A 15,213-nucleotide genomic window follows, 5' to 3' on the forward strand; every position below is an offset into this window, starting at 1 on the left:
TCATTCAGAATCATTTTATTTTGAAATAACACAGGATTGTATGAAGTAAATTACATTAGTGTCTCGATAAAAACTACGGCAGCCTTTGAGGTCCCAATAAGGAGCCCTCATGGATGTACATTTGTTTGTACAATGTACTGTACATTTCCTGTACATTTGTGGAACTGATTTAATAGTCCAGGGGGCCATCTGTTGAGGCTGTTGGAAAGATTGAAACAAACAAACAGCAGCAAAAATTGAAAGTTGTGGGCAGTAAGGTGTGTACCTTTAATGCTCACATTTTCTTTGATCCGAACCAAGCTGGTGTATTTCAGTAATTTTTCTATTGGGATTTGGCATTTGTGAAAATCCGAAAAATTAAGCAAAAACCTTGCAGAGCGTACAAAACAACAGTTCAGTGTGAAACAGAGAAACGTCTGTATATTCAAAAAAAAAAAAAATTCTAAACATAGAACAGTGTAAATCACAGTCATCACTGGAAGAAATCAGGGTGTTTAATCACATCCACACTTCATCAGGAAACACGACGGGAGATGGTTGCCAGTGTACATATAGTGCATGTAGGTGTGTGTGTGTGTGTGTGTGTGTTTGGGGGGTATAATGTCACAAGAAGCACAGACAACCATATTGATCATTCTTCATACCATGCCTCATTTCACTAAGAGGCTCAAACCAAACGCTGGTGGCGCTTTCAGGTTATGAGAAAGCTTTAGAGAGATGAATGGGGAAAGCTATATCAGTAATGAACAAAGCCACACAGTGTGAACCTGAAAATAAGAGTTTCTCTGAGCATTTATTTGTATTGAAATCAATGTCTGCAAACAATACAGTTTGAACAAAAGAAATATTTTAGTTGTAATGGAATCACAATGTTCAGCAAATGAATCAAAACTCCAAATTTGCAAGTGGTAATTTAAATAATGAAGACGTGTACAGCCCCAACAATGTGTGATACATAAAGTTTGCACCCAACAAAACCTCACTTGCATTTTGGGAATGTGATTATTTGCTGCAGAAGGTACAGCCAGGCTGTGTACATTTTTACATGTTTATGTGATAATAAATTAAAAAGAAACATCACAGTGTAGTTAATGTAGGTTTAGATTTTAAGTGATTTCAGCAGGATGGTCTTCACCTCCATGTTTCACAAATGATACCATCAATTTCCTATTTTTGAATGTCAACAAGGGCCTTTGTCGCCCTCTGCTGTGGCAATGCAGCTGCATCTTTTAATAAAATTATTTCTAAAAATGATTAATTATGACAACTACCACACATGACTTATGACATGATTTAAAATACACTGTGATGTGTAAAGTTTCCTGAGCAACAAATTATGAATCACATTGCATTTTTTCCAAATTAGAGTTTATGACACAGTTTCATAAACTGAACATACAAACATAAAATGTTTTTCATAAACCATGTCGGTAAACTGAAATGGAAACAGATGTAGTGAATTAAAATCCATAACCTTTATTCAAATGAATAACATAACAGTAGTAGACGTAACATTAGTAGATGGACCCTCACAATTGACATTTTGCTGATTGCAGGATATTGGATTAATTGGATTACTCATTACACCCTTTTAGTGATATTATTATTGTATTTAATCTATGCACCCAATTACCCAAACCAGCAAGGTTTTTCAGAATGATCATCCAGCAAATTATTCAAAAAACACCAGGCCTCATGTCAGCTTTGTACCTAAGCAATGACACAGGAGTCGGAGTTTTTCTTTGGTGTGGGACTTGGTGAAGAAGTATTTGCTGTGGTACGTTGGTACTGGTACATGCCTGTGCGGGAGTTGTAAGACAATGTGGGGCTACTGTCTGAGGATGTATTGTGATTAACTGATGTGCTAGGTTGGTAAAATGATGAGGAGGTCGTAGTGAACTGGTATGAGGTCGTGCTGGGCTGGTGTGAGGTCGTGGTGGGCTGGTGTGAGGTCGTGGTGAACTGGTATGAGGACGTGGTGGGCTGGCGGTATGAGGCCGTGCTGGGCTGGTATGAGGACGTGGTGGGCTGGTATGAGGACGTGGTGGGCTGGCGGTATGAGGCCGTGGTGGGCTGGTATGAGGCCGTGGTGGGCTGGTATGAGGCCGTGGTGGGCTGATATATAGATGTGCTTGGTTGGGCAGCTGGTTTGCTGGGCTGGGGAGCTGCTCTTGGTGCTGTTACTGATTTTGGTGCAGGTACTGATGCAGTACCGTATAGGTCAACGAGTGCGTCCATGGTCTTGTACTGCAGCAGGTACTCAGGAAAGATCTGGTGCTTCTCAAACACAACAAAGATAGAAGGGTTTGAAACATCGTCGACACAACTGTCGTAAAAGTTTACGTCACCACCGTCCTTGGAAGGAGGTCGAAGGTAGCCAGAGGACCCTTTAGTGTAGTCGCCCACCAGTACACGGGAGACAAACATGGATCTGACATTAGAGTCTCCGGCGTAGTTGTGGGAGTATTTAGCGTCACGAGCAAAGTAACTCCCTGGGTTTGGACACAGAAGGAGATTTCAGATGTTTGAATTATTGTATGTGGAAAGATACAAGGGCTGCAAGTAATGGTTTTCATTATTGGTTAGTATGAGAACTTCTTGAACAAACACCTATTTATTTAGTACAGTATATAAAGTGTTATCAGATAGTACAAATTGTTTTTTAATAATTTGAATTTGCAATAAACTGAGGTTTTTGGATTGGTTTACCATTGTTAATGTTTCAGACATCCTTTTTAATACAGCTCAGCCTCTCACCTTTCCCAAACGCGGTTCCATGAGTTCCACAGATTCTCCAGTCAAAGTTGGCGGAGCAGATAGCATCTACGTGTTTGGTGTCAGTGCCATGAAAAAGCTTTTTTTCCATCACACTTTGCACTCGATTCTTGCTCTTCATCTGATTCTTCTGCCTTTAATTTCGAAACAAACCAGAACACTTAAAGAAAGCTAGTACATCTGAGGATGTCTAACATAAAGTCAGGGTATGTGGACAACACAGTGGACAACAGTCAATGTAGACACGAGTGGCAATTACAGCATAACGATAAAAATTTAAATATGGCAGTAGAACAGCAGAGAAATTAGAAAAAGACTGACACTGGAGCTTTCCAGAATAACTGCGAGTTTGTAGTTTATGATTGCAGAATAAAAACAGCACAATAATACACATACCACTGGAAGACTTCCCAAAGAGCTCTGTTCTGAATCCTCTCAATTTTGACAATGTCAAATCCTCTCATGGTGTGACAGAAAAGAGCTTGAATCTCCTTGAATTCATCAGAGGTGTGTGGGAGAGAGACTCGCTAGAAAACAAACAGACAAAAGAAGATGTTCAGGAGAAATCACCTGGAATAACTGATGTCCACCTCAGCTGGGAACAGAACAGTAACATATCAGCTTTTAAGTTGATATGAACAGTTTCTTAGTTTCACAAGCTGCAATTACAGGGCAACACTATCATTCCTTTGGAGCTGTGTTTCCGTCTTTTTAAAACTCTACCAACTTCTAAGGAACAGCAAATATTGATTCCTTACAAAAGTGACATTTTAAAAAGAGCAAATGGGTGGCTATTGGGTGGCTACCTACTGGCTGTCCTAAATGTTATTAATAAAAGAAAAAAAAAAAAAATACAGATAATGTCATTCTCTTATTATTATTACTTATGTTCAGCAATAAAGGCGACCTGCTCACTATGTAGGTTTAAAAGGATCGAAGATTAAGAAAATCCAATGGCTGATATATTCCGGTGATTACACACTAGTAATAACATGCTTATGAATACTATACTCAATTTCTGAGGCCCATTCTTCATACATGCATTAACACGTATGAACACTTCTTCCAAAGTCATGTTGAGATTGTTGTCCTGGCAACATATCTACAATCTCAAATCTGTTTACTTTTAGGAATGAATACATTTATCTGATACCTCTTAGCTTATAAATAATGTTTGCATAGTTACACACACGTTTGTAGAATACACTTGTATGGTACTTTCATTTGTTCCCAGGTTCTATCTGCGAGTGTACTTCCACTGCTGAATGCAGAGAAATATAAATAGTCCATGTACTGTCATGTTAGCACAGTGGATATGATATGCAGTTGTGGCGACTGAAATGATTAAAAGGAATAGTTAAGCATTTCATTTGTCCGCCACTTTTCAAAATTCATTCTCTGCAGTTTCAATTTATACAAAGTGGCCTTGGGTATGAATTTCTTCAAAGTCTTCATAGTCTCTGGCACCAGCTCCTCTTCTGCTGTGGTGAAAATATGCGCTCCATCCTTCAACACTGTAGCCAGTGGGAATTTAGCTGATCAAGGTTTCGATGGTTGATATATATATGGGTTTGTCAACAATCATGAGAGCATGCAGTTATCCCACCAACATAACCACATATCCTGATCCATGATTAGAACATCCAGCATTACTCTTTTGATCTTGGATCTGTTAAGCGGCGTATGAAGAACAGACCTCTGCTAATATGCCACTGTAAATATTACACATTGAACTTTTACTTGATTGGATGTTTAAAGTTAAAGAATGGGAAATAAGCAGAGCAACAGAAGACAGAGAATTAACACACACCCTCAAGATCCAGCATTTATTAGTAATTAGTTAATGAGACGGTTACATTTTCACACATCATGAGGGAACAGTGAGACATGTTGATTTTAAGACACATATTAGAGCAAAGATAATTCTCAGGATAATCAATCACTGCTTTTGAAAAAGGGCCAATGATTACAAATGAAACACAAAGCATACTGAATAGCAAATTAAGTAAATCAGTAAGCATTCGCTACAAAACAAATAAAAGCCAAATCAAATAGAATTTTGAAAGACAAAAGCAGAAGAACACATTTACATTGTTTCATTTAAATCCATATAAATCAGAACATTTGAACAATAATAAATGCTCAACTTATAAGGAGGAAGAAAGAGATAATAGAGGTAGAAATAAATCACACTATAATATTGATTATATAAAAGCACATAAACTGTAGGTGTCTCCATTAGATTTTACACCAAAATGGTATCATCATCAACAGTGTTAAACATACAACATACCAAATTAATGGATTTTCTACCTGGAGTGATGTATGTAAAGCAACTGTACTTGAAACTGTATTTTCCGGACTATAAGTCATGCTTTTTTTAATACTCTGGCTTATCGGCTGACTTATATAACAAAGCAGCTCATATGTGTTATATTTCTTTACTGTCAATCTGTCAAGTAGACATTAGCGTTAGATGGCACTCTGGGCACAAATGAAGATAATACTGCCCGGCCATAAAAGTAAAAAAGCTAATGTTGACGCTAATCTACGCATCCTAATGTAACACGAGCGAAAATGTCGCCCAATAGAAAGAGCTATACTGCAGTATAGTCTGCAGCTGAAACAAAGTTTGGAGTTGTTTTCATTCAGACAACCTGAGAGAGGAGGAGGACACGCTGCTTCACCTTTTCCCCGACATTAGCACAGTTGTTTAACGTTACTTGCACAGATTAATGAATTTTGTAATGCACTTCTGCTTGTTGTTATGCCTAGTCTACATTCTTCATAGGCTAATTTAGACTATCTATCTATCTATCTATCTATCTATCTATCCATCCATCCATCCATCCATCCATCATCCATACCCCCTTATTCCTAACCAGGGTCACAGGGATCTGCTGGAGCCTCTCTTTGGGTGGAAGGCAGGGGTCCACCCTGGACAGGTCACCAGACCATCACAATAATTGAGACTATAATTAGAAATGCGACTTATATATGTTCTTTTTCTGTTCAATAAGGCCACTTTTACTAAAAGCCACTAATATTCTAGTACGACGTATAGTCTGGAAAATACGGTAATTTAAAAACAAACAAAAGGACATGCTTTAGTATATATATTATACTGTTGTATAAAAGAAAAATAAAGATTTATATGGATTTATCACTGACAGCTATACGTGTAAACAGCCCCTGTGCCTGCTGCTATTGGTGGTTATGGGTCTTCCCGTTTGTCCTTGCATCTCTGCTGCAGCTGTGTTTTGGCCCTAACTGGAATTCCCGTATGTGCTCCATTGATCACAAGTAAAACTGACTTTTGCTTTCCAGAGATTTTATTTTTACTTTCTACTGTTCCTGTTATGCCACCACAACATGTTCTATCAAAGCATATTAAAGTTAGTAAAATTTATACAGGGACACAGAGCTCATTGGATTTAATGGAATCTCAAAGTTGAATGGAGGATTTTAAATACCAGATCATCTTCCTGCTCAGATATTCTACTTGCATTGTAACATTCAACATAGCAATGGATTCATACTCAAGACGCAGGAGTCTAACCTAAAAACCTCAGTCCTCGGATAGCTCTTCAGAAGTTGCCTTTAAGTCGGACTACATGGAGGAACAGAGGAACAGAAAGAATTAATGACTTCAGGACTTTTATTCCCTGAATAAATTTGCAAAATAATTTAGCCTGACTAATGCAGAATTTTTCAAGTATATGCAACTTAGAAGTCTAATTTGCATCTGTTTTAGATTTATTTGGGAAAACTTAACTGGAAGAAATTTGGACTCAGAAATAATAAGTATGGTCCAGTTTAAACGATATGATATGTGATATATGATCACTTTGACGATATGAGATGTGATAACTTGTGACTAATTAATTATAAAATAACATATAAAATATACCAGAGATAAATTGATAAATAAAAAGAAACTTAAATTGAATCAATCACTATGTATATTTCATGATATATTAGGTAACTGAGCTGGATTATTTGTTTGTTTCTTTTAATCAATTATATGCAAAAAAAAAAGTTTAACTCAATATGAAGATCTATGTTTGATCTATGGTCAATCATGATTGATTGTTTTAGAATTTAGAGCATATATTTAATATACAGCGCAAAGGTTTTAGGCACTTTAGATGTTTTTGAATCTTATCACACACCATCAGGTGTCTGATTGATCCCAGAGTCATAGTGCAGCCCACTGTGCAGGACAACACCATAAAGTATCCATTACAGTTCATGAAGAACTATTTTCAGAATCAAGAAGAACCAGGAGTCCTGCAGCAGATGGTCTGACCCCCACAGAGCCTTGATCTCAGCAGTGTGGAGTCACTCTGGACTTTGTTTCACTCCACTTTGTATGAAGTTAACTGATAAATGAAAAACTACTTATGTCCATCCATCCATCCATCCATCATCTATACCCGCGTATTCCTAACCAGAGTCACAGGGATCTGCTGGAGCCTATCCCAGCTCTCTTTGGGGGAAAGGCAGGGGTACACCCTGGACAGGTCACCAGTCCATCACAGGGCACTATTTATGTCATTTATGTTGAAAACATCACCTGTGTATTTTTAGTGCCTAAAACTTTTGCACAGTGCTGTATTTGATAGTATGTACCTCTTATTCACAGTATTTTGAAGGTGTGATGCATTCACAGTACCTGAAATCCTGTTGGAGGAATCTGTGTCTTGTCCCAGTGTTCTGGTACAGTGGCAAAATTTGGTTCACTCTGAGGTCTTCTGTGGAAAGGAAAGTGGTGTCAGGTTTAGTGTTCCTGTGAAGCTGAAGCTCAGATGAAAGGCCTCAAAGAAAAAAAGGACCAACATACAATAGTACACATGGGATGTCCTACCTCACTTTCCTTGTTTTGACATCTACTGCAGAGACAAACACAGGTCGTCTTCTCACAAGCCTCTTGGTGCCGTACTTCTTGTTGGTTTGTATCATGTCTGAGGATTAAAAAAAAGACTCTGTTATAATACACCTTAATATTTTAAAACCATAAACTCAGATTGTTTGCATAATCTTTCCTTACCCTGGAAACTGAGTGAATACAACTGTGAACCAGCAGCAAACTCCAACACATCTTTGTCATTTTCCAGAAACCTCTGCTCCAGTTTAGCGCTGTTGATGTCTGCTACTTTGTGTTCACCAGCCTGGAAATCACAACAGATGAGGTTGTTTTTACATTAAAAACATTTCCAGATTGACAGATGACCAATCAGGTGCCTGTTGGTATGGTATGCTGAGAGATTCTTGTCTACACAAACTGAAGATACTCATGTAATCTTTAGTCCAAAACATTATAGAGCACATGTATATCAATCAGCTTGGGAATGTTTGATGGTTAAAAAGTCTGTCCAGGTAACCATCAGAGTCAAAAAAATAACCTTATTCACCAGCCTCATTAATTAACATGTCATTTTTAACCTTCAGTAAGTGAAAGATAACTACACATAGGTGTATTTTGTCTTCTCTGGACAGAGCAGGACAGCTGTTGCCAGTTTTCCAGATTTTCTGCTGACCTAAGCCCCAATTTCTAGTCTTTATGATCAGCCAAGTTAACTGGCTGTGAGCTTCTTTACAGATGTTTAAAAAGTGCTACCATTTTTCTCATCCAACTCTCCTGACCAAAAAAAAAAAAAACACATATCCCTCTTTTTAATTGCATGCCATCTGTTCCAGGATTAGATTTTCATAATTTCATGGATTTTTACACCACAATATATACATTATTTTTATGATGTGTTCACAAGCTGCTCTGAAAGTCTGAAATCTATGACTTCATATGAGTTTCCTTTTGGAATTATAAACCTTTAGGACCAAACGTTAAATGTTAAAATTTGAGAACAGATCAGCTGTAGTGGAACTAATGTCAACACATGCCTTTAAAACATTTCAACATTCAAATGTTTGCAATCTTGCTACAGTCTCTGCTAGTGCTAATCCACAGAGATCATTACTGTCAACATAAAACAGACAACAGATTATAAAGAGCTGCAGGGTAAGAACGTGGCCACCACTACAGTGCAGTTTTACTAGAACATGAGTGTGAAGTTCAATCCTGGTGTTAGTTTCTGTCCCTTTAAAGACTGAATCAGAGGTTGCTGCACTGTGCCACAACAGCTGATAGAGTCCACATGGACCAGAGCCAGTGCAACTCCATTTGCTGGCTATTATATCAGAAGACTAATATTACATAATAAATGTCAGAGCACACCTTAGACAGTTCTCGTTGCTTCGTCATGATGGGCAACACCCAGAGCTTAAACACACTTGTCATTACAGTGACATTTAGGGTTGCCTGGAAAATGCCACTGAAACAGAGGTAAAGTTTTTAGCCCAATTTTATCCCAAATCAGCGCCACTGGTTTTACTTGCCCAGACATGTTGACAGCGGGCATATCTTCAATAAAAGTCTTGGTTGCAGCAGCCACTTTTTAATGCAGCTCCACTGTTTGCTAACCCACACTGCTATGTATAAGGTACTGTTTCCCATTGCCAACAAGAGATATTTAGTTTCTGTGACGTGCCTGGGAGGAATCCTGATTCCATTGTACAAATGTTGGAAATAGGGGATGATGGGACATTTATATTTCTGAATATTTAGCAAATGAAAAATAATCTATTGTGACCTTCAAATGTATTAACTAAACATTTTTGATACGTGGGGCCAGAGCAACAGGCTGTAAGCAAGATGAAATTTTGTCCCTTTACAAATGGATATGTTGAAGATTCCTGCCATGTCTCATGCGTCACCACTGCTAAAATGGACTAAGATTGTGTTGCCTGTCACTCACAGTTGAAGCGTACAGGTTCCAATTTCCAAACTCATCCTCCCAGTACCAAGCCCACTCAGTGGTGTGGATGAAGGTCGGCTGAAGCAAAGAGTTAATGGTAGAGAGTCGGCGTACTTTATTCGTTCCGCGGGTCATCGTGTCAAAGTGCACAGATGGACTGCCACCACTAAAGACAGCAAAATAGGTCAACTTTGACACTGAAAACAAAACTGGAATTGAAAAATAAAACATTGAAGGATATGTGAGAAAATTATTTATACTGAAGAAAATTACTAGAGAGTACCCGCATGTGTTTTTGGGGTCACAGTAGTCCTTCTCAATCGTCTCATTACCAGGCAAGGCGAGCCACTGATTCCCCTCCTGGACCTGCCATCTGTACGGCATCTTGTCATGGGCCTTAAAACACTTATCTGAGAACACAAAGGTCCCATAAAGCAATATTTCAATCAAACAGCTGTGACAATCATACTAAAGTAAGTGTAATGATTAATGTTTTGCATGATGATCTGTCATTCGATGACTCACCCTCATGTATACAGTGTCCTTTGATGAAGTACATGCATATCTCAGTTTTATCTAAAGGAAAAATACAAGAAGTAAACTATGAAATATTTTTTTAAATTGCATGGATTTCTTTCAGAAAATTGTGAAAGGGTCTGCAGCTGGAAAGTACCTCTGGACAGCTTCTTTGGTCCGTCATTGCCGTTTGCATCTTTGCCCCTGGCACCAGAGGTGAGGTCGTTAGTGGAACAGGCTTTTTTCATCTTGTTCTGGTTGCCTCTGTTGCCGCGCTTTCTGTGGTGGCCACCTCTCCCTCTGACGGCACCTTGAGTTTTATTCGGCTTGTCTGTTTGCTTGCCGTTCTGACCGTTGTCGCTGTCAGTGTCGTTGGCGGCAGCGGAGACATCACTGGTGGAAGAGTTGTGTGGACTGCTGCTTTTGTTCAGCTCACCAGAGGTGTACAGATCTAAAGAATCAATGTCAGCAAGGATGTCACTAGTGGAATAGGTTCGTTGCTTCAGTTGATGGTAATTATTGGTTCCTTGGCCTCCTCTGCCTCTCCTGTGGCCCCTATTTCCACCGCGCCCTCTTCCTCTGTACCATGCCCTTGTTGTTCCAGTGTCACTGTACACATCAGCACCTGCAGCACCAGAGGTGTCTCCGGGGAAAGGTTTGTGGTGGTTGTTGCCTCTATCAGCTCTCTTGTCGAAGAACCTCAAAGCCTCTATATTTGCATAAACAGGCTTCAGAGAGTGAATGAGGTCATCAGGCAAGGCTCTCTTCTTCAGGTTTTTTAAAGGCTGTGGGGCATTAAAATCATGAGTCCTGAAGCAGCTGCAGTCGCGGTTCAGGTTCAGCTCGCAGACGTGCAGTCTCTGGCACTCATCTCCTTTCTGACACCGACCATTGTTGTAATCGTGACATATCTGACAAGGAGAATAAGACAAGGAGATATGTGGTGACAATCAAGCAAAGCAAATCTGTGATATTAAAAGCATGTCATTTGACAGTCAACCATCTTAACCATATAAATCTATAACAACAAAGCAAAAACAGAAGCTTCTAAAGCAGGGGTCTCCAGCCCTGGTCCTCGAGAGCTACTGTCCTGCCTGTTTTCCAAATATCCCTGCTCTACCCACTGGATCAGGTGTGTTTAGCCAATCAGAAACTGTTAGGGCAGGGACAGTTGGAAAACCTGCAGGACAGTAGCTTTTGAGGACCAGGCTTGAAGACCACTGTTCTGAAGTATACCCAAATGCAGGTACAGAGACCTTAAAACCTCTAGAGTCTTTAGCAATTTTATTTCCAGGATATTCAGTCCATACACTGAGTCCTGATATACTTGTGATTGATTTAACTTCCTCCTGTTTGAGTGCATCCCCTCCATGTTGTCAGACTTACAGAAGGCAGCAGCATGTTGTCCGTCTGCAGCAGCAGAGTGCACAGCTCCCTCCTGCTCAGACTCTCCAGCTCATGCTCTCTGAGGATCGTGGTGTTGTATTCAGAGTTTAGCTCATGTGAGAAGCTGCATCCTCCCCTGTTATGAAACAGTTCACTTATGAGTTTGACTGTTCATGTGTAGTTTCTCCATGATGTTCTGTAAAGCCTGACATCCACAAAGTCAGTGGCTGCTCTGTTTCCTTCACTCTGTCGCTCTGTGATCAAACTCGGCCCAAAGTTGAGAGAAAGCAAAGAGCAGTGGCATCATTAGACATAATCATTCAAGGCTTCAGCTCGATTCTTTTGAGCTCAGCCCTGAACATATTAGGTTCTGTCAAAGGTTAACACTAACACTAACTTAACGGTAGATTAACTCAAAGGCCATGGACTGACTTTGGACTGAACAAATTACACTGGCGGAGAAAAGTGTGGTGATTAAGTGATGCACATCAAAGGGGAAGCGGAAGGAAGGTGCAAATTCACTGACTAGCACAGTCATAACAGTATGAAACGTTCTGATGGGAACACCCAGTCTAAAACACTGAGAAAAGTAGAACATTAAACTGTGTATGAAACAAAGTTGATGGCTAAAAATTGATTCTATTACAGATAAAACTTCTGGTTGCAATGCAAACCAGTGGGAATATTTTCTGCCAAATGCAAATTGCCCCCTAAGTTACACACGCTTAACAGTGGAACCATTTGCCACGGTTTGCAAATTATTGTGTGGCCACGAAAGGATGGACAGGCAATTATTAATATGAAATATTTCATCACCTTAGAAACAGAGAAGCTAACTGCTAAGGCAAAGTACAATCTTAATATGTACAACTACATAATCAACCTGAGTGGATGGATGGTGCCCAAGAACTGAAAAACATTTACTAAAGACAAATACAGCATTATTTATTATATATGTAGGTGAAACCTCTGCAGCCCAACCTACAGTATGTCTGCTCTCACCAAAGAAAACATAAGTCCAGTGCATCAAGACCTTACTGACCACTTCAGGTGCTAAAGTCGCCCCTGGCAGAGACCATCCAAAACTGTTAACAAAAACTCAATTTTCATTTTATTTCACTTGGTCTGCTCTAAAATCCTGTTAGTGGCCTCTCTTATTTGAATATATTCAGCATTAATCGCCAATGCAGAAAACAAAAACAACAATAAATAAATAAATAAAGAGCTGGATGAGAAAGTGTTCCAACTTTTGAAGCTACAGCGCCATCAGACTTTAATCGTCCAAGCTGTTAGATCAGAGCTGATGTCACGTTTGTTCTTACGGTGAATAGAAACCAACAATTACAGCTTGGACTTTCCCAGCAGCACTTAAACGCCTCAGCGTGCCCTGGCCTTTGGACAGGTAGACCTTAAAGTTAATGGTATTCAGTTTACCAACATGTGACAGTGAACATTGGCTCGTCATAGACAGTAAAGTGATTCCCAGCAGTAAAGCTTCTCTTAACAAACAACAGGGGCAGGTTGTCGTTGAAGGAGTCACAGGCCTCGAAGTGCCAGCTCATAACCAATAACCGTGACTCACCGGAGACAAACATGTTTACCTCATTCGCACGAAGTGGCAGGTCCCGCTGAAGAGGATGTTTTTACACAGGTGCAGCCCCCGACACGTCCCCAGACACTCTTTGTCTCTGCACAGCCTCAGCCGGGTCCGGGCCACCACCCTCTGCTGTCCATTCAGATACAACAAGGCAAATTTCTCCTGGTTACTGACGATACCCGAAACATCAAAGCCGAGATTAGCCTCCAACTCTTTACTGTTCGCTGCTCCTTGGTTGCTGCAGATAAACCGGAATATTTCTAATTCCATCATCTTTGATCGCTCTCCGCCGTGTTTCCGTCCGTCTCCGAGCAGGACAGCGGCTGTCGGGGGTGTCTGCTGGGTTACACCGTGGGAGGACGGCTCGGTATCGTTTCTGACGATTGGAAAACGAAACTTAACTATTGGCAGCCGGCAGTGACGCTGTAATGCTGTAATGCTGCTCTTTTCCACTAGGGGGCGCCACGGTGTCACACAGACCTTTACAATCATGAGGTCAGAGGAAATCTGTCTTCTGATTTACAGCTGACAGATGTTCTTTAACAGGCATATTCAAATTTATGTCTTTCCTGAACTGTGAAGTTTCGTTGTACTGTTTCTCTGTTTTTCTTTAAAGCGAGTAAATACAGAATAAAACACATTTAAGAAAGAACCAAGTAAAAAATCCATGATCACCAAAACAAATAACATTGACGTTATTTATTAACCTAAATGTTTTCTGCATTTCTTGCAGTAAGTATGTTTTTTTTTTCCATATTTGTGACTGCAGTCTAATTACTTTGTTTTCACAATAAGTGCACAAGAGTAAGACAAGAGTAATCCAACCAGTCCCTCAGCTCCTGCCTATAGTTTGTCAAGTCAGTAAAAACACAAGAATTACACTCTATATAATTTCCTCCCTACAGCTGCATGAATGACAGATCTAAAAATGATTATGAATATGTCTGTATTGTAAAAATAACAAATATAAATGAAATAATTATAATACTGTTGTGTAGTTTTTGACAGGAATGGACTAACAAGCAGTTTGATCTTTCAAACACAGTTGTCTGCATCATGACGTTTTACAATCAACGTAAAAGGCATGAATACTTTGTGTTATAGCTGTCCTAAGTTTGAATTATTTTCTGCAGAGTTGTTTGCACCTAATATGTTGCAGATATAAAGAAAAATAACAAATTATTTTCCAGGTCTGATTCTGCAGCATCAGGTTGACCGTGTAACATCCCTCGGCTTCGCTGATCTGCAATCGCTCATTAATTTGCTGCACATTTCCCATCAGCCTCATTGCTTCCTGTCCCCCTCCTTTTCCCTGAAGAGAATATAAATGTTGGAAGTGATTCTCACTCCTTCCACCATCTGCTGCCACCAGAAAGTCTGATGCTTTAGGTTTCACTTTAGGTTTCACTGCTCTGAAAGAAAGCCACTCTGATCTGGAAGCTCACAATAGTTCAGTCTGAAGTCAGGAGGCAATCTCATGGTCCACCAATCTAAGATGCATACCACATTATCCAGAGGTTATCATGTGCTTCCATACTGAAAAGTCTAAGACTACGAACATTGTCATTATCAGATCTCAAACTGGTTGAACACCTATGGCGGACTTTGTACCAACATGTTAACCAGTGTTCACCAGTGCAGCCAGCAAAACACCAAAGGAGACAGGATACTTTCATTTCTAACGGGAAATTCACCATTTTCTACTCAAATTTTAATTCTAAATTCAGGAAATTTTGTTAATTTTAGTTTGTGATGGAACATAAACTGCAGAAATAAGTCTGAGCCAAGAAGTAAATCTACAGCCACTAAATCCACATCAGCTTTGGCTCTCTGCTGTTTGACCCTGAGCAGGTAGAGTGTGTTTAACACTTTTACAGTAAAAAATAAAAGGCATGAGCCAAAACGGTAGTTACAGCTGTAAAACCAAAACAATAAGACGAAAGATGCTAAGATGCTCCACAGAGCTTAGGAGAAAGTGGTAATAATTATCTGTTGCATTGCCTGCAGCCATTCAATCCATTATTAATATAAAAATATTGACTAATGCAGCCTTAATTTTTCTGCCAATTCAATGTTCATTCAGATGTGCACACTGTTGTTGTACATTTCCCCCATTGTACACAC

General features: G+C 39.6%; 1 protein-coding gene across 1 annotated transcript; it reads right to left on the reverse strand.

The window, feature by feature from the left end:
• Nucleotides 1-764: 764 nt before the first annotated feature.
• On the reverse strand, nt 765-13,471 carry LOC113141998 (protein mono-ADP-ribosyltransferase PARP12). Its single transcript, XM_026326709.2, has 12 exons — nt 13,094-13,471; nt 11,493-11,628; nt 10,264-11,017; nt 10,116-10,166; nt 9,874-10,000; nt 9,591-9,756; nt 7,826-7,946; nt 7,643-7,739; nt 7,451-7,529; nt 3,172-3,302; nt 2,758-2,909; nt 765-2,492 (listed from the first exon to the last, which is right to left on the reverse strand). Exons 1-12 carry the CDS (start codon nt 13,360-13,362, stop codon nt 1,711-1,713), a joined length of 2,865 nt encoding a protein of 954 aa, XP_026182494.2. The 5' UTR covers nt 13,363-13,471; the 3' UTR covers nt 765-1,710.
• Between the last annotated feature and the right edge of the window lie 1,742 nt (nt 13,472-15,213).

Source organism: Mastacembelus armatus, chromosome 23 (genome assembly GCF_900324485.2).
Source record: "Mastacembelus armatus chromosome 23, fMasArm1.2, whole genome shotgun sequence".
Taxonomy (NCBI): Eukaryota; Metazoa; Chordata; class Actinopteri; order Synbranchiformes; family Mastacembelidae; genus Mastacembelus; species Mastacembelus armatus.